Below are 18,236 nucleotides of genomic sequence, written 5' to 3' on the forward strand. Positions count from 1 at the left end.
TGTCAAGTGCAGGAATAGCTGTCGTAGATCATTCGAAGCTTGGGTAGCAATAAGCTTTCTTCTCATCATGTGTCTTCGTCCCGGGCAGTTGCCTCCGTAACGAATAACTAATGAGGCCTGAGTTCCCTCTGCTTTGCATTTGCATACCCGGAATAAACTCATTTATCAGCTGAAGCATTATCGAATAGGATAGCATGGTTCGATATAATCCCGAATCTCTGTCGCAACTAAGGATTAAACCAACAGGTGATCAACTACAACGTAATAGAATCGCCACTGCAGGTTCCAGAGATCTGGTTCTCCCGTTTACTTCCCGGGTTGGCTCTTGGCATTTTATAATACGGCTTGGCTCTCTTCATTTGTAGACCGAGTACTGTCCTTTCGCATTGGAAGCCGAGGCAAACTTAAATTGCCGCTTACTTAATATTTTCACGCAGTTTAAGAGCAGTTTCCTACCAAGTTTTCCTTAATAAGCGGCAATTTAATTCTGGCACTGTGAGTACATGCCAGTATGGTTTAGACCGCCCCAAACCTATACCTACTGTAGATTGCATACCATCGCTCATGCATGCCTCTAAAGATGAGCACCAGGGAAGGGCCAGGGAAGGGAACCAATGATTTATTCTCCTCCCTGGGACCGAGGTCTGGATAAGGTGCGGCGCCGCCACTGCACGTGCTGCTATCAGCAGGAAGATCTGGGCGTATCGGATCGTTTATCTGTTTCTGTCCCGTCATTGGAAGGTCGGATTTAATTGGAACGTGGGGTGTTGGTGCCCGTGAGGGAGTAACGGTCTGTTACTACTACACAAGTAACTAATGTGTATATTCAAGGCATACGGGGTAGCTGTTTATGGTAAACAGGTAGAACCGCATCTACTTGTGCAGAAGGTTACCGACGCCGGGGACCAAAGTATTGGGCACGAGGTACTTGATTCATGTTACCTTATCTAAACGGCTCTCGTATAACAATCGTATGTGGTTGTAAACTGTAATCAATGCTCGGCTACAATCGATCGTGATTCCTAAGATGGAACCTCGGGGCCAATGAGATCCTGTAGTATTCATCTTTGCAAGAAATGATCCCTTAATATCTAAAATCCTTTTGTGCGAAGCTCGAGTCCCGCGTTTCACGGTGGACGTTGGGCATATATCGCTTGATAGGTCTAGGTAGCGATCCGGAGATAAATATGCCGTGCCGGGTTGAGCTTTTGTTTTCTTGGTGACATAATGAAAGCAGAAAATATTTCAGATTAACATTTCCCAAATGCTATCTTTAGCCTATCGATCTTGTAGCCCGTTGAGACCATCTGATGATAAAGCTCTACAGGTGGCCTACAAAAGGCATAACGCCATTAGTATATAGTAGTAAAACTACGAGTAGGACCAAATGCTTGAAGGTAGGCAGTCAGATCCAACCGAATCACTTTCCCTTAGCCGCCCCACTAACGAGGGATACCAATTATTATTACATGTACACTTACGTAATTATGGGTTCCGCAACGTCGGGTTTTACTAATACACTACCGCAAAATCTCAGGAATAACGAATCGAACTGGACTGGAATATTGGCCTTCAGATTGGTCAAATGCTTGTTGAGCCTCAATCCCACAGACCCAAAGCGTAACTTTTGGTCATCTTGACCAATGGGTAAGTGGTATTCCAGCCCAGTCCGATTCATTATTCCTGAGATTCTGCGGTAGTGAAGGCATATTTTCATGCAATATTAGCAAACGACTTCTAGGAACGTCCCTCAATAAACTTAATTCACTACTTGAGTCGAGCTAACCCTGTAGTTTAAAAATGTTTCCAATATCATTATTCCCCTAACCATATCTTTATCAACTTCCAAGCGATATCTAGAAGAAGCAAGGCCAATCAATGGCCAGCAGCCGTAGTAGAATACCATTATTACCATTATCTATTGGGATTACAGCCGAATCGCCCTAAAGGGTACAAAAGTGGCGCGAAGTGGTACCCTTATAAGGCGTTTACCCTTATAGATATATAGGGGTAATTTGTGTCTACGAAGGCTATTATAGCCCAAGAACCCGTACCCATACTCTTATAAGGCGATTACCCTAATAAGAGGTATCCTTATAGGGCGATTCGACTGTAGTACATGTAGTCATCAGTCCCCTAACCCTGTCGAATTGTAGGGATCTTTGCCAAGGCGCTTATGTGGAGAGAATATTATATTTGCCAAGAACAACCTATATTGGGATTTACATAATAATTGGACGAAATAGTAGAAGCAGGTGAGTCACTTTCATGGACTCACCAAAGTTCTACCCAATATCCAAGGATTTCTTTGTACAGTGACTCATGACTTTAAATTGCAGAGCAGAGCCAAGTGAAATGTACCAGGGCCTAAGAACTTAGGCTCAATGGAGTTGAATTATGAAGCTTTGATGCTGGTAGCTATCCACGAACTTCAATCTTTCCAGAAACAGTAGCTCCGAAATCTTAAATAAAGACTCTTCGTTTAAACCAATTTCACAGTAGGTACATGTAGTGGAATGAAGCATCCAGGGTATAGTATGTAGGTACATGTACATGTAGTTACATGTACTCTACCGACATGCAGTCTAATTCATAGTGTATCTGCTAGTGTACGCATATCAGCGGCGCAGAGTCAATGACCTATGAGACTTGGGGCCATGACTCAACTCAGCACAACCTCTTCCTTGTTCATTGAACAGCTCATCCTAAGATATGAAGATACCCCTCATTTCATGGGTTCGAAAACCATTTAAAGATCTCTCCAAAGTCGTTCTTTTGTCTCTTATCCATCAAAGTTATCTCTCGATTATCAGTCCCTATGTCTTCTACCTTCACCGAAACTCTTCACACAATCACTACTACTAAGCTTGAAGTCCTCTCGAAACAGCATGCGGACTTCACATCTCATAAAGAAAAAGTCTTGTCATCTGTCGCTGCCACCACCGATCCCTGTGAGAGAGTCCGTTTGCTCCTCAATGCCTTGAAGTCTTGGCGTAGCTCCGACAACTCCTCAACTGAGTCGGGCGGCACAAGCCCCCCTAAGTCTCCCTACCTCACAAACATTGAATATTTCCTGCAGCAAGCAGAGAATGATCCTGGTATTGGAAGCTCTAGTCTGAGCGAGTGGGAGAGGAAGTTGACAAAAATTCTGGAAACGGAAGCGGTCAAGTTTGAGTATGCGGAGCTCTTCGGAAAGCTTCTGACGGAGTGGGTCGGAAGTCCGTCAAACCAAGAGGGTAAGTCTAAAAAAGTAGACGAACCTGGTAGCGAAGCTAGATCTTCGAGAGAGAAGCCTGAGAAGGTAGGGAGGAAGGAACTACACGAGGAGCGTGCGAAGTTCGAGGCCTACGTCGTAACTCCAAATGAAACCGATCCTGTAGCTATCGAAGGATATCTCGAGGAGCTTTTTTCCCTGTCCAAAGAGGCTAAAAGTCAACTCGAGGTGGTAAGGAAGAGAATAACAGCGTTTGGAGAGTGGTTTCTCCGCTCAAAGTTTACTGTGGAAGACCTGGAATGGACCATCAAATCGTTGCTATCCAAAGACCTACTCTCGAACCAGAAACGTTCGACGCTTAAAGAGTTTATGCTCAATAAAGTAGTCCTTAAAGAAGTCGCCGATGTCTTGAACATGCACTTGTCCTCTATTGCGTCCTGGTCTTGGCCTGCAGGTGGTGTCACAATAGAGATGAGGAGATATCTAAATGGGAAGTATCGGAACTTTATGGAAGAAGAGCTCCTGCAGGCTATTTTGTTGCATTATCTGGGGACAAGATGGTCTATCGAATTCAAAGGAGCTTTCCGCCAAATAATCATCAATCCACGTGTTTGGAAACCATCATCCGCACCAATACCAAAAGTCGATCTCGAGAGGCGGGTATTCTTCCTTAGTGAGGCCCCATGGAGTGCGCCGGCGCCGGCGCCGCAAACTATTGTAACTCTGAGAAAGTTGGTGCAGCAAGAGCAATTTTTTATGGGACAGCTCCCAGACTCGATGGAAACTAGCGGTAATCCCACATACGACTCGGACGTCGTAAACTCAGATGCAATCCCAAAGCCTACTCCGATGACTGTGAAGCAGACAATGCTTCGTATCATGGCTACCGAGTGTATCTTAAATAACACCTTGTACGGCAGCTTTACCGTTATTGGCTCAGACCTCTTCTCGTTTGGCTCGAGTCTTTCGCATTCATCACTCATCACTGTTCTTAAGTTTTTCGGTATATCTGGAACCTGGCTTAGGTTCTTTGAAAAGTTCCTTGCAACTCCACTCAAACTCACTATGGACGAGCCTCCTCAGATGCGCAGACGTGGAGTCCCCATGGCTCATAGTCTGAGCGATTGCCTTGGTGAGGTGCTTTTATTTTGCATGGACTACGCCGTAAACCAACGGGCCAATGGACTATTTTTATACCGTCAGTTTGACGATCTGTGGCTCTGGCACAATGACCCCGAACGTTGTGCTACAGCATGGAAAGAAATGCAAAAGTTTGCAAGAATTCTGGGCTTGGAATTCAATAACCATAAGACAGGTTCCGCTTCTGTTGGGCGGCCTCTACATCCAGATCTTCCTCGAGGGCCGATTAAGCATGGGTTCTTGAAGTTTGAGCCTTCCGGTAATTTTGTCATTGACCAGGAGCAGATTGACACCCATATCGCCGAGCTCCGGTACCAACTTCAAGCCTGTAACAGCTCAGTCTTTGCCTGGGTTCAAGTGTACAATAAATACGTGTCATCCTATTTCACCACCAATTTCGGGACCCCAGCGAACTGTTATGGCAAGAAACACATAGACATGGTTCTCAAGGCTTTGAAGGAGATCCACCGTCAGCTCTTTCCACTACAAAATGGTTCTGTGACCGCCCACCTTGCTGCTATGATCGAAGAAAGGTTCTCAGTCCATGACATTCCAGATGGTTGGTACTACTGGCCCCTTTCTATGGGAGGTCTGGAAGTCAAGAACCCATTCATCCCACTATATATCTTGCGAGAGCACATCAATGATGACCCCACAAATGCGTTCTTGGGGGAGATAGAGAAAGATGAGGAGACGTATGCGAGATGCAAGGAAAGCTGGGAAGATGGTACGAGGGCGGTACTAGGCAGCCCTATGCACCCGACCTGGGTGAACGAAGGGTTTATTTCGTTTGAGGAATATACAAGGTACCGTCAAGAGAAATCCAAGGACTGGGCGAATGTCTATCAAAACCTTTTGGGGGAGCCGTGTGACTGCCGCGTCGAGAGGACTACCGAGATCGAAGCGGCATTGAAACGAGTCTCGAACGAGACTGGAGGGCTAGTACATAAGCGTGTAACCGTTGAACACACACAAGGGGGATGGGGTGGCCGGGGTGATTTTAGAGGTCGAATTTTGAGGGGCCGGGGAGGCCGGGGAGGCCGAGGTGGATATAGCGGCGGTCATAACGAGCCCGAGCCAGCACAAAACACACAAGTTAATTGGAATGACATTGCTGTCTACTGGCAGTGGGTTGTGGCCTGTTTTGGGGAAGGAATGATTGCAAAGTGGGGTGGCCTTGAGGTGGTGAGGCCCGGAAGTCTACCAGTGGGAATGGTTGAAGCCTGGAAGAGCAAGAGGATGAGGTGGGATCCTTAAGGATTTTATGTGGCTTCTTTAGATCTAGAGAAAGGTTTGGTATTAATACATTGTATTTTAACCCTGGTTTTTCCATCTATCAAACCTACGATATTTATTATTAAGTCCTTGGTTCATATTCAATTTATCTCTTTACGTCGTATGTATGCATGTAGATAAATGTGATATCGCGAGCAGTGATTTCAACCGCGAGGATCTATGTCAATTAAGTATTTGTCATGCACCACGTAACTCATATCGATCATCATGATAAGGATAGATCTGATATCTGCAGCTCGGGTAAGCTACAAGAGATGCTTGTCTTCCAACACTTCATCAGATCTTATCTCTGCCTCATAATACTACTCACATAGAAAAAACCTGAGATAACTAAAGTCTCGGTGGCCATGAAAAGCCACAAAAAGTTCAGCGCGGTAATGTCACTATCACAGATATTGAGTCGAGATTCGACTATGGGAGCTGTACTCTGGGGCGCCGTCTGAGTACATTTAGGTACTAAGCAGCTAAGCTGACGGCAGAGTACTATTAAAGATCCAGCCGAGTCGGCGATCATTATTTTCACTTATCGAGGCCTGCGGTCTCTAAAGAGCCTGAGAAAAGGGAGAAGCGCTTTCATGCTTCTTGCTGCGCCGGTGAATTGCACTTGCTTAGCCATAGGGCGCTTATATGCTTTACCGCCTCTCTCGCCTCTCGTAATATTCACTTATGCTGTCAATCAAGCTCGACAAAATCGCGGGAGAATTAATTTTACGTGGCAACTCTGGTACTAGTAAAAGACTTTTGAAATGATGGTTTAAGTGTCCTGGACCTGCGATTGCTTTTACGAACAACGACAGAACCGAGTAATTGACGCTTGCCCTAAGCAGGGATCTTGCTGTCGATCAGTTTTCTGAGTGATATTTCATGAATACGTTCCAAACACTATATCCCCAGCGAAAACCGCCATTTTATGGAGAAACTCTTTTTTTTTCGGGTCAACAACATAATACTTGGTTATGATTGAGTCAATTATTACCAGATCTTAGGCTTCTGTGGCACGTTATCTTGCGTTTGGTGTAGATATTGCATGTGAATTAATGCAATATTAATGTGTTCGAATTCGCTATACGTATACACAGCCGTTCGTAGATATGATTCGGCGGGGTCTTAGATCAGAGACGGCAGAGAGCTAAAGTCACGCTTTTCTACGTATTACACCTTTTCGAAGTTCGTCCATCGAAGCTGATATGCACATAAGCAATTGCACAAATGTCCAATGACCAAGTTTCATAGCTAGAAGACCTTCCAGTGGCCATGAAGACATGCACGCCCCTTACAAGGCTATGGAGGTCTCTGTAGAGACTACGGCTGTGGAACGTTTGAACAAAGATCTCGTGACACGAGAGCTCTACATCATGTCTGGCTCTGACTATCAAAATATTAAGGCGAACTCCCTTTCTAACTTTACTCTAGGTCACTCCTGCATAGAATTGTGTCTTTACAATGTAAGCAAAACATACCCAATTACTGTTTGTAAATGAGACTTTAGATTGTATGAATCATGAGAGGATTTTGTCGATGCCTGATATACTATATTTGGGCCGTTAGACCTAGGGAATGTGTAATGTCAATTTGTAAAGGCAGAGCGAAAAATGTGCTCAATGACTGGTTTCCAAGAGACGTCCCCTGTTAATGGCTCATTTCATTCATTTAATAAATCAGTTCAGCGAGTAATGTGCCAATTGATTCGTTCACATGGCTAAATTTATCAAGTGAAAACTGCAAATAAGCATCTGTAGCCTTCTCTTCAACGACTGTTGTAGCCTCATCGTCATTAATCCCGAGAAATAAACTCGGTTTTCTTCTTACCCTAAGAAGTCCATCGTCTAAAACCAAGACAATATAGATGTGCTGCGCCAACCATTCAGATATGCATGGCGATTTCACACGTTGCAGAAATCTCAGCTCTGGTGCAGTATTCAGTCGATTTCCAATTCTGAGGCTAGCTCGAGTAGATGATGATTTATCCTTTGATGCAATTAAATATGTTTTATAAATTCCTACAGCCAATTCAACGGAAGTTTATAGCTATAAAGTACATGTGTAGTCAATTCTTGCACTGTCATTAGTTACATTATCCATCCTATACCATAAAGTGGGGTTTCTTGGGGGCCCGGTCCTGTGGGCGTTCTTTTGCGGGGGTGGCGGTTTCTGAGTCGAGGCACTCCCTCGCTCTATTTTCTCTGCTAAAAATCATGTGATTGATCAAGAATTCACAGACTGTAATTTTTCTTGCCCGCTTTGGTGTGTCAGGATTATAGGCATGAAGTGAGTGAATTTCTATGTTTGAACTCTCTTCGTATATAGTGGCCTAGAAGAATACTTACACTAGGACCGCATTAATCTTTGCCTCGAATGACGTACGTTTGGGTGTTTTCACAAATCTGGTTGAAGTGCACAAAGCTGCATATATGAGATGCCTGCATCTGATTAAAGTAAAGATGGGATCTTTAGGCTATGAATCTATCGATCGAAAAATTCTATAGATGAGATCGGGGCTCCAAGCCTTCGAAAACTGGCAGCTGGTGTTACTGCCGTCTGTTTAACATTTCTTCAGACTTAGGGAACAGTTCTAATCCACGTGTAATCATCAGCGCACAGAGACATAACCCCAGCCCTATAGCTAACAACGCATACGCGTGCGAAGAGAACGAAATGCTCAAAAACTTAAAAAGCAAGGCAATATTGAAGGCGATAGTCCGTGAAATATGTTTCAGTCAAATTTTGGGACCGATAGGGGTAAAATCTCAATGCATTAGATGTACAGTCATTTGTAATAACTTCTTCAATTGAGCATGCATAAGCCTAGGGCTGGCCCGAGAGTGTGTGGTCATAGGACTTTTGCCAAGGATGATTTATTAAGCGGGCCTATCAGATCATTTGCAATTGCAACAAGCAAAAATAAGGCGTATGCAGGAAAAGAAAGTGCAGGGAAAGTGGAGACGTATCTGACAAGATTACTCGGAACCTTCTCATGCCAGATCGATCTATACCCAGGAACGGGTTCGAAGTCGAATTCACCAGGTCAAGCTATGGGTGTGTAAACGCTGAATAAGTATCTAGAAATTTCTGTTTTCGAAGTTATTGGGGGTAATATCGGTATTAGGGAGAAGGAATATCGCTTGAACCTCTGTCCCCACAAGCACATAACGTTTACACCACCTAATTACATAACTTAGGAATGCACTATAAAAATCATTAACCTTTAGTGGGGTTCGACTCACCTGCCACGTTCTATGGCGCTCCACCGACCAGGCCCTCGGGATGATTAACCCTTACATACCTCTCTGCAAATTTGCCGAAGGACCTGGACGCCCAGGAATTCTTACTAGTCAAAATAAAACGGTCAACAAGCCAGTCCCGGTAGTTTGGGTTTCAAAGACTTATTTCGAGCTTCCGTGAAAGTGCACTTTTCGGCACTCGGACGGCTAGGCAACCACCATCCCCCGATCTTCAGAGACATTTGTTCCCGCCGACAAGCCCGAATGTTTTCGCGCATCCAATTCGGCTCACGAGCCTATGTTGCCCTGCGAATTTGATATCTTCACGTTTAATAAAGGTGGAGACAGAATTCATACAACAATGTTAGTTGGCGGGCCCGGGAATGCAATAAAAGATTCTCCGAAACAAGCGACGTCGGAGACGACTTTGACGAGAAGAAACGAGACAGGAAATTACAGCAAAGGTTGTGGCTCTCCTAAGGCAACAGTCAAGCGTACAGATCATGACTGGCTGAGAGAATGTATGAGGATGGAAAGAACTAGAGATGCGTACATCATGAAATCTCCAAAGATCCTGAGCTGCTCAACTCACATATGGAGTCGCTTGTAACTGTTCTGCCTACTAGCGCGCAGGCGCGGGCTTAGGCATGCCGCCAAGACCGCCATCCAGCAGAAGCTCAAAGGTACGCACTTTCTAATCATTGTAGCCTTCTCCTCTCTGTGAAAAAAGATGTTTTTAGTAACAGGAGACAATAGTTCGTTTCATTCCGGATCACCATGCGGTTTTCCTTGCTGATCACCACAGCACATGTATACGTAGGCACTACACTTGGCGCGCTGGTCCGTAGCTACATGTACTCGGGAAGCTTGAGATATCGATTTGTATGCATGATCCTCAGCCAGATTCCCATATGTCGAGTTCTGAAAGTGGGAAGGGTTGACTCTCATTCAGCACATGGAAGTGACAAACATACATAATAGTCTAATTATTGACATGGATCATGAGCAATTGGCCAATTGGAAGGCTCCCGGTGTAAGAAATGGCTTGAGGGGTTCAGCTGTCGTCTCATTTTCATCACATATATAGTGGGGATTTGTACGCTTTATTGATCATGATTGGTAGCCGCCGGTCTCAATTGGGGCAGTGGATTCTCATGATAGTAAGTTATGTCCATACATGAGGTACCGGCGCGCGTTTCCGGTGTTGTGTGTGAATGTTAGTGTGGGTGTGCCCTAAGGCAATTAGTCAATGCGGTAGTTAATGTGTGTCTAGGTGCTTTTGGAGAATCGTCAACTTGAGTAATTCTGGCACCTCAATCATTGGCAGGTGCTCAAATTGTAGTATAGTTGTACCAACTGTATGTCTTGTTTCAGATGTGATGTCTCATATTCATTTTAGAGACACTTGGTAAGACATGTTGACCAATAGAATGTCCATAGCTATATATGTTCAAATATTCAGCTTGGTCAATCGCAAGAGCTGGATTAGTATTTGCAGACGTCCATGACGGGCGATGATGCTGAACCTGCAGCTGCAACCAATAATCATCAGATATCTTGAACCGTCCGCCCCGGTCTAAGCAACTGAATCAGGGGATACATGAAGCTTGATGAAACCGTTACCTGGTAATAGTAGATATTTTACAAGTCTATTCTTTAACAGTTAAACTCTGATTGATTTCGAGATATTAATTCCTCCTGCTAGCTGAATTAAGTAACGCAATGACGAAACCTCCTGAAACCGGGAAACTGTTAAGAAAATCCACAAAAAAAAATCTTCCCTCTAGTACAACGATAAGCCAAGGTTCAGAAGGAACTTTCTCTTCACGTTTAGCTATAGTGTTCCTAATAATACATACTGAAAGTGTATTTCCTGGGAGACGAGTATTCGTTTATTCTTGACATGTTTCAATTCAACTTTCACCCAGGTTCATATAAGTGTACTTCGAAACGAATAGCAATATACACGGGTATTGCGGCATGAGGAAATAAGTCAGCATTAACGAATACCTCGAAACAAAGAAAGTCTTGTGTATATGTACGTATAGCTTTAGTGTTCAACCTGTAGAACAAATTTAAACGATTTTCTCGCCCTAGGCCTAGAAATACCAGCCAGTTCTCAACCACGTATCCCCTTCTCAACCACGTATCCCCTGTACTACATACCCGCTTCGGCACATATTGTTTTTCTGCACTTTGTTTACTTCCATCTTGCATTCTGGTTTTATCTTCGACACTATTGGACACATTGACTGGTGTAACGGCTTTCAGGTATCTAGTAGCTACTTTGGTACAGCAGATGGATTCATCTCATGCTCTCATTAATCGTATCTGCACTGGGGAGGCTGCGGGTTCAGCATGTGGCTTATGATATGGGATGGGATTGCAAACTAATCCAAGTACCTTAGAAGGCTGAGGAGTAGAAACTTAATGGGTGGGGGTTATGTATATAAGAGACTTTCACCCTCCCGTTCTTTTTATCATTAGTACTTCGGTGCATCAACAAACAGTAGCTCACAATTGCGAACACCTATATCGATCTACAGTCCTTACAGCTTCGGTCTATAATAAAATATCATTATTGAACACGTACTACTCTTACTTGAAAGCGAGCCAACAACTTCCAAAACAATATCAAACATCTTACTCAGCTCGCACATAACCCTCACTTTTCTTTTTCTCAGAAAAGTATTGATATATATTCTACCCAAAACCACAATCAAGCCAACATCACATTCAGTGATATCAAATGTCGAGCTACCCCACTCCAGGATCCTCGAGTAGTTTTACAGCATCACCAGGCACTGTAATTGAAGAAGAGCAGAAATACGCAGTCGCAAGGATCGGTAACGCCCAAGAGCGAAGAAGAGAACAGAACCGCAAATCACAGCAAACATACCGTACGCCTTCTCCACTCCGCATAGATAAGGCAAGGCTCAGGCTAATCATTCACAGGTGCCAAGCATAAGAAAGGCGCGGAAAAGATAGAATTTCTTATCAGGGAGGATAAAGAGGCCGAGGAGAGAATTCTGTTGCATCCCAAGTTCCCTCTTTGCCCTGAATACGAGCGGCACCTTGCACAAGGCTTTGTTTTTGACGAAGAAACCTACGGAAACGTTGATTGGTCCGTCGGGCCATCCTTTCCTATAGCCAGCATCATCGGACGCCAATTTATGCCTTCTATTCCGCCAGAGCTTGTTATTCCAGCCGAATCCTGGCTAGAAGCGACAGGACCTCTGCAGAATGGATATGAGTTTTTCAAGAGACATGTTCTCATTATCATGAACGCTATCGACATTCACTTGCCTCAGTTGGGGATTACAACAGAAATGTTGATCGACAGATTTTTAATTTCCCCTTATGTGATGCCCGAGAATACATACAATGAGGAATTGGAAGCGAGAATCAACGGTTTGAAGGAATACATTCCACACCTAGCTCCAGTTGATCTCCAAAGATCAATCCCGCACCACCCTTACATCGATCTTATCCCCTTCCCCGCCTTCCGCACCACAATCCTTGAGATTCTCCGCGACACTCCCAACACAATCAACCAAGTCGACTTTTGCCAAGACATTGAACTTGGGGGTCTTAGGCTCTGGGGAACGCACTCATACGAACCCATGAGTTACGAATTGACCGAGGCCTTTGCTGCCAAATGGGGATATCTGTTCTGCCGAGATGCCGTTGCCCTCAACGCTACAAACTACTGGCGAAATGCACGCGGAGAGCATAGCCTAGGGCCTCTTGATTTCGGGGGTTCTCCAGGTGCTGGGAGCTCTCAGAATTCATTTTATGACTTATATCTAGTGCAAATGATGAGAGAGTCATTGGGTTTATAATCCACACCTCTGGTTGGATAGACACGAAAACGGCCCCCAATAAAGCATTAAGGTTCTACGAAATATCTTTTTTTTAAATTGTGTATCCCGAGTGGAACTACTGGAAGCGCAAATTTTCTAGCATTGAAACTTCAAAAAAGATGGAGATATCTGAGCCCAAGCGGCAGAACCCTTGGATATCTTTTGCTGAGCGGTTTGAAGAGTCAATCATGGGTCTTACACCTATTAGCAGGCCGGAATAAAGGTCATATAAACAAAAACATACATTTTCTTGTCAGCCCTCAACTCGTTTATCTATTTATGTTTTTTTCTTTTTGTTCTGGGTTTGATTTCAGAAAATATTTAAACATGTCTCTTTTCTATTAAGTTATTTCTTGTCCGGATTTTACTCTGCAACACGTCTTATGAGCTTGGATTTCGGTTTTATTAAATAGATTACCAGGATTAAAATCATTACAAGGATAACAATTCTCAATGCCCCTTCCAGGCCATACATCATAGAAGTATAGAAATTATTTAAGTAAAGTAGAACCGTATGTATGTAACGAGTGATATTTCATGACACAGTTTACTTATTAACCGTCTAAATATAGCATCAAGTGTTACTAGTGTAGCCAGCGTGAACGACAATATTCCAAGAGCCACCAAAATTTTCTTTTAGTTATCAAGTTTTACATTATTATTCGAAGCAATACTACTAGAATTCAAGCTTATTTATGAACCTCGAAACCAGAGGGAGTACTAGCTGGCTGAATATTTACAGCAATTGAAATATAAATGTGGGTTGCTAGGTAGACTAGGCCATGAGCTGCAGGCATGAGTCATTGAAGAGTTTGCCTAGAAAACCCTTTAGACGGATAGAAGCTAAGACTAACCCTACGTGCGTGAGTGAATCAATTGGTGGTAGTCCAAAGTGTTAAAAATCTCATTTCGCCTCAAGATGATTGATAATCGGAGCTCTTCCATACCTATCATAAGACGTTGCGCAATTGTACAATTACACAATTACAAGTGCTACCAACATGAGACATGGTAACACGTTGTACCAAGCGGGCGTCGCATGCAATCAATGGCCACATAATACTTACCAAAGCTGACAGCTTTCACGACATAATAGATATCGATACATACGACAATAAAATCGCTCTTGGATAACTGACTACATAAAACATAACAGGTCATAGTAGGCCCGATTACAATCATGTACCACTTGAGACAAGAATAACCCTAGTTGACCTACTTTGCAACGTCGAATATGATTTCCTGGCCAGTGACTACCTTGTAAATATTGGTGGTACACTGGTCATGAGCCAAATTTGGAATAAATACATATGAGGCCCTTCTAATATGCTCCATGAACCCTGTAGTGTAACTCATGCGCAGAGCCTCATTCTCAGAGCCTCGCCCATCAATTACAAGCCAGCCCCTGATCGATGCCTTAATGTTTCGCACAACCTTTACGAAAAACGTTTATCTAAGGAAGCAGTACTACAAAGACTAAGTTTCTGATTGCAGGGAAAGGTAAAAACCCATTACCGTGCTTTCTGGAATGCGGCACGGACTCGTCTCCGATCGAAAATGTTGAAACAAGGATCACAGTGTTTATTGCGAGAGTTAGTTTATCATGATCACTCGATCATGATCAAACCGCAGCTTGGGGGCTTCCTAAATGAGATCTGAGATCATGAAAGGTGATCTTGCCTTAATGCCTTATGTGAACTCGGGGTCTGCCTCTGGGTTTAATATGGAGTAAAAATCGGCTTTTAACCCTTCTTCAAAAAGGGATGGAATAGTTCAATAATTGATCGCTTATATATCTATGTGTATAAATCTTTTGCTATGTACATGAGGATTTCGATATTGTAGTCATGATGTTATGGTGCTCAGGGTTTTACGACGCTCAGAATCGTATGGCACTCAGCGCAGGATCTTATGTAATCATTGGCAAAAAATAAAGCCCTTTGTTCAAAAATAAAGCCCCCTTCCGGCATTAATTGTTCGTTGACAGAGGCGTAGGTAGTGTGTAGATTTGATGCAAGTATGTGGCGCTAGCCAAGAGGTAAGTAATCCTGGCCATGTGCGGTAACTATCACCGAGAGAGACAATCCGGTATGTTTATTGAGCTGCCAAGCCAATTATATCGTTGTTTCAACCATTTGCCGCAGATCCATATATGCTCCTCTTGAGCTCGAGGCCATTAACGCCGGCCGGCCCTGGTAACTATAAACAGCCCGTATCTAGTCTAGCAACAGTAGCAATAATTTCTCCGTTCGGGATGGCCCTTGAACTTCTCAGTATGACCCATTCAAGGCGTTTTTGTGCTCGGTCAAGAGTAGAGTATAGAGTCATGCCACCCTATTCACCGATATATAAGTACTTATGGTATAAATTGGATGAAAGGCCTAGGACGAACATTTGTATAGATATAGAGACTAAAGTCTTATAGCTTATTCAGCTCTTTTATAATCCTTACGTTCATCATTTTTCAGTCAGACCTAACTGTGAATATTAGCTCGTTCGAAACGTCGCGATCTACAGTGTAATAAAAAACCTACCCCACGATCATTACCCCCACCATGCGCTTACCCACCCTCTCACTCTTACGTCCCTCCCTCCTACTCCTCCTACTATCCACCTCTGTCTTGTGCCTACCTACCTCCACAACCACAAAAAAGGTCACAAAAACCGTTTTTGTCACCGCCGCCCCCACTAAAGACACTCATAACAAGCCTCAGACCAAGCCCGTCGCAGCCAAGGGTGCGCCCGCTCCAACACCAGCCGTCACCCCCGCCCAAGTACCAAACGCAAAGACCCCTCCACCCGCAAACCCACCAAAACCACCCACACCTCCACCAAAAGCAGACACAACCCCGCCCAAACCACCAAAATTGCGCCGCCAACAAGCTGTCGAAGTAGCAGAGTGTGGCAAAGATTCCCCCGGGAAGAAGTCATGCCCGAACAACGCTTGCTGCTCGTTCTATGGGAATTGCGGCATTGGAGATGATTTTTGCGGGAGCCCTGATCCGGCGGCGCCGTGCCAAAAGGACTATGGACGCTGTGGGAAGTCGACGGCTGAGACGCCGAGTTGCAACGGGGCGAGCGCTAAGGCGAGGAAGGTGGGTTATTATTTGTCTTAGTAAGTGGTGCGGTTTTTTTTCTTGGTTGGAGTATTCCCGGGGTGTTGTCGTCGATAGCAGGAGCTAGTAAGAGGCGGATAACAAATGAGGATAAATAGAAGTCAGAGTCTAATCAGAGTCAATTGGGATATATAGTGCATATGAGAGAGACTGTGATGCTAGCAAGCCAGAAAGTATGAAAACAGCAGGACTGACACACATCAACTTCGCATTCGCCCTGTTTGACGGCGACAACTTTGACTTTTACCCCCAGCGTGAGGGCGACGAGAAGTTATATGCAAGCTTCACTGCACTCAAGAGTGACAAATTGCAGACGTGGATCGCCATCGGTGGTGGTCTCTTCAATGTAAGGAAGCCCATTTAATTTCACGCTAGACGTCTCAGTGTTGTCGGGAGCTAGGGGTGACCAGATATCACAACACACAGCAGGGTTTCCAAAACTGCATACGTAGGCCAATCTTAGTGTTGCGAGATACCACGTCGTGTGTTGTGATATAGGGTAAACCTAGTGTTCCGAAAACAGTTGTGACCTATCTATTGTGTTCGTTCATCTCTAACACTTTATAGAATCCTGATCAACCCACCAAATCGAACTGGGCAACAATGTCCTCCACCGCAGCCTCGCGTGCAACCTGGATCGCAAACCTCATAAAGTTCATGGCAAAGTACGGCTTTCAAGGGGCCGATCTAGACTGGGAGTGGCCATGTGACCCAACTCGCGGTGGTACACCAGCGGATACAAAGAACCAGGTCTTGTTACTGAAGGAGTTGAGGGCAGCATTTGGAACAAAGTATGGGTTGAGCTCGGTGCTGGTGACCGACTATGCAGCGTTGAAGGATATGGACGTCAAGGGGATGGAGCCATATGTGGACTTTTTCAACTTCATGTCTTACGACTATCACACACCCGTTGTGAGTATTGCTCTTTCCTTATCATCAATTCAACTGAAGTTTTGTTAACAGGAATTTTGATAGGATGCGCCGAAACCTGATGCGCAGGCACTATCACACACGAATATCACAGAGACAGACTCGAAGCTTGTCCCACTCTGGCACGCGGGAATAAAACCTGCTAAGATCAATCTCGGGTTTGCACTCTACGGGATGACATACCAGATGAAGCCCACCTGCCTCGAAGCCGGATGTCCCTACGTTGCCAAAGGAACCGCCGGAAAGTGCTCTAAGGCTGCCGGCTCACTTACGAACCTTGAGATTACAAGATTAGTTGCAGCTGGTGGGACCAAGAGCGTATTACTTGAAGGTATGAATTGTTTACTTGGAGACGTAGGAATAGAGAGGCTAATGTAGAATAGATGCGCTGGTAAAGCAGACTTTGTACGGTGGTAATCAATTGGTCTTGCATGATGATACGGAGACACTCGAGATGAAGACAGCCTTTGCGAGCAAGAGATGTCTGGGCGGAACAATGTACTGGAGTGTTGACCAGGGACTTTAGACGTGGAAATTTTGGAAACATCTGAGGATGAGTATATTAGACTTGGAGATTGGCGTACAGGCATTTTAGGACTTTATTTTGGTTTTGTAGACTTTGGAAGTACATATTAGACTTGGGGATTGGCGTACAGGCATTTTAGGACTTTATTTTGGTTTTGTAGACTTTGGAAGTACATACATGGCGGGAACAGTGTATCTTATTATTAGATTTGTAGTTTGGACGGTGCTGGCTGTTTCTTGTATTCGCTAGAGTCTAGACTGGACCGAGCATAAATTACGATCGATCAAGCTGATGTAGACTAAGCAAAAACAAGCATGTATTGATGAGAGGATGGTAGTCTAAGAGTGACAGAGACGGAGACTAATCTAAGTGTTTGTTTATGCTACGTTTCTTCTTCCGCCTCTGTTGACCACCTAATCCCCAATTTCGTCGTCTCGCCTATCTATCACTATTATGTAGCTTGACTAGCGCCACGCGCCACAACGGTTAGAGATATAGATTATTCAGTCACATAGATTATTCAGTCATGTAGATTATTCAGTTATGTAGATTATTCAGTCATGTAGATATTATAATATAGACTAGTTTCCATTTCCTTAATAGAATCAGAATAAATCAATGCTAAACATTAATAAGACTACCACGGCAAAGATTACGAGCAGAAACTCTTCGTTGGTAATTCTGTAATGTTCGAGTCCTTGACACTCTCGAAGGGTCCATATTGGAAAAGAATATTTCTATTATTAGAAATTCCGTCAATACGAGTGATATTCCGTGAGTAAAGATTGAATTTATCAATAAGTTCAACAAATGCAGCAGTAATATTGAGGTCCCCTTCTGGCATACCTTCTGGCATAATAGGACCTCATATATACTCTCGTAGAATTTCCCTCTACCACGATACTAAATCTCAAACCTGAAGCCCCGAGA

At 44.1% G+C, this 18,236-nt stretch overlaps 4 protein-coding genes across 4 annotated transcripts; all 4 read left to right on the forward strand.

Annotated features, from left to right (window-relative positions):
• Positions 1–2,818: 2,818 nt before the first annotated feature.
• On the forward strand, positions 2,819–5,611 carry H6S33_008589 (uncharacterized protein; the record flags this gene model as incomplete). The annotated part of the gene is made up of 1 exon (XM_044840057.1): positions 2,819–5,611. One exon carries the CDS (start codon positions 2,819–2,821, stop codon positions 5,609–5,611), a length of 2,793 nt encoding a protein of 930 aa, XP_044687703.1.
• A 3,907-nt stretch (positions 5,612–9,518) lies between these two features.
• H6S33_008590 (uncharacterized protein) lies at positions 9,519–10,379 on the forward strand (the record flags this gene model as incomplete). Its single annotated transcript, XM_044840058.1, has 7 exons — positions 9,519–9,554; positions 9,628–9,753; positions 9,824–9,904; positions 9,995–10,093; positions 10,145–10,170; positions 10,219–10,229; positions 10,312–10,379. The coding sequence occupies 7 exons, from the start codon at positions 9,519–9,521 to the stop codon at positions 10,377–10,379; spliced, it is 447 nt and encodes a 148-aa protein (XP_044687704.1).
• Positions 10,380–11,620: 1,241 nt separating this feature from the next.
• H6S33_008591 (uncharacterized protein) lies at positions 11,621–12,713 on the forward strand (the record flags this gene model as incomplete). The annotated part of the gene is made up of 2 exons (XM_044840059.1): positions 11,621–11,771; positions 11,827–12,713. The coding sequence occupies 2 exons, from the start codon at positions 11,621–11,623 to the stop codon at positions 12,711–12,713; spliced, it is 1,038 nt and encodes a 345-aa protein (XP_044687705.1).
• Positions 12,714–15,289: 2,576 nt separating this feature from the next.
• Positions 15,290–17,306, forward strand: H6S33_008592 (uncharacterized protein; the record flags this gene model as incomplete). Its single annotated transcript, XM_044840060.1, has 5 exons — positions 15,290–15,849; positions 15,986–16,196; positions 16,418–16,762; positions 16,826–17,111; positions 17,164–17,306. 5 exons carry the CDS (start codon positions 15,290–15,292, stop codon positions 17,304–17,306), a joined length of 1,545 nt encoding a protein of 514 aa, XP_044687706.1.
• Positions 17,307–18,236: the final 930 nt, after the last annotated feature.

The sequence above is a fragment of the Morchella sextelata genome (genome assembly GCF_020137385.1).
Source record: "Morchella sextelata strain SCLS chromosome Unknown scls_27, whole genome shotgun sequence".
NCBI classification, from domain to species: domain Eukaryota; kingdom Fungi; phylum Ascomycota; class Pezizomycetes; order Pezizales; family Morchellaceae; genus Morchella; species Morchella sextelata.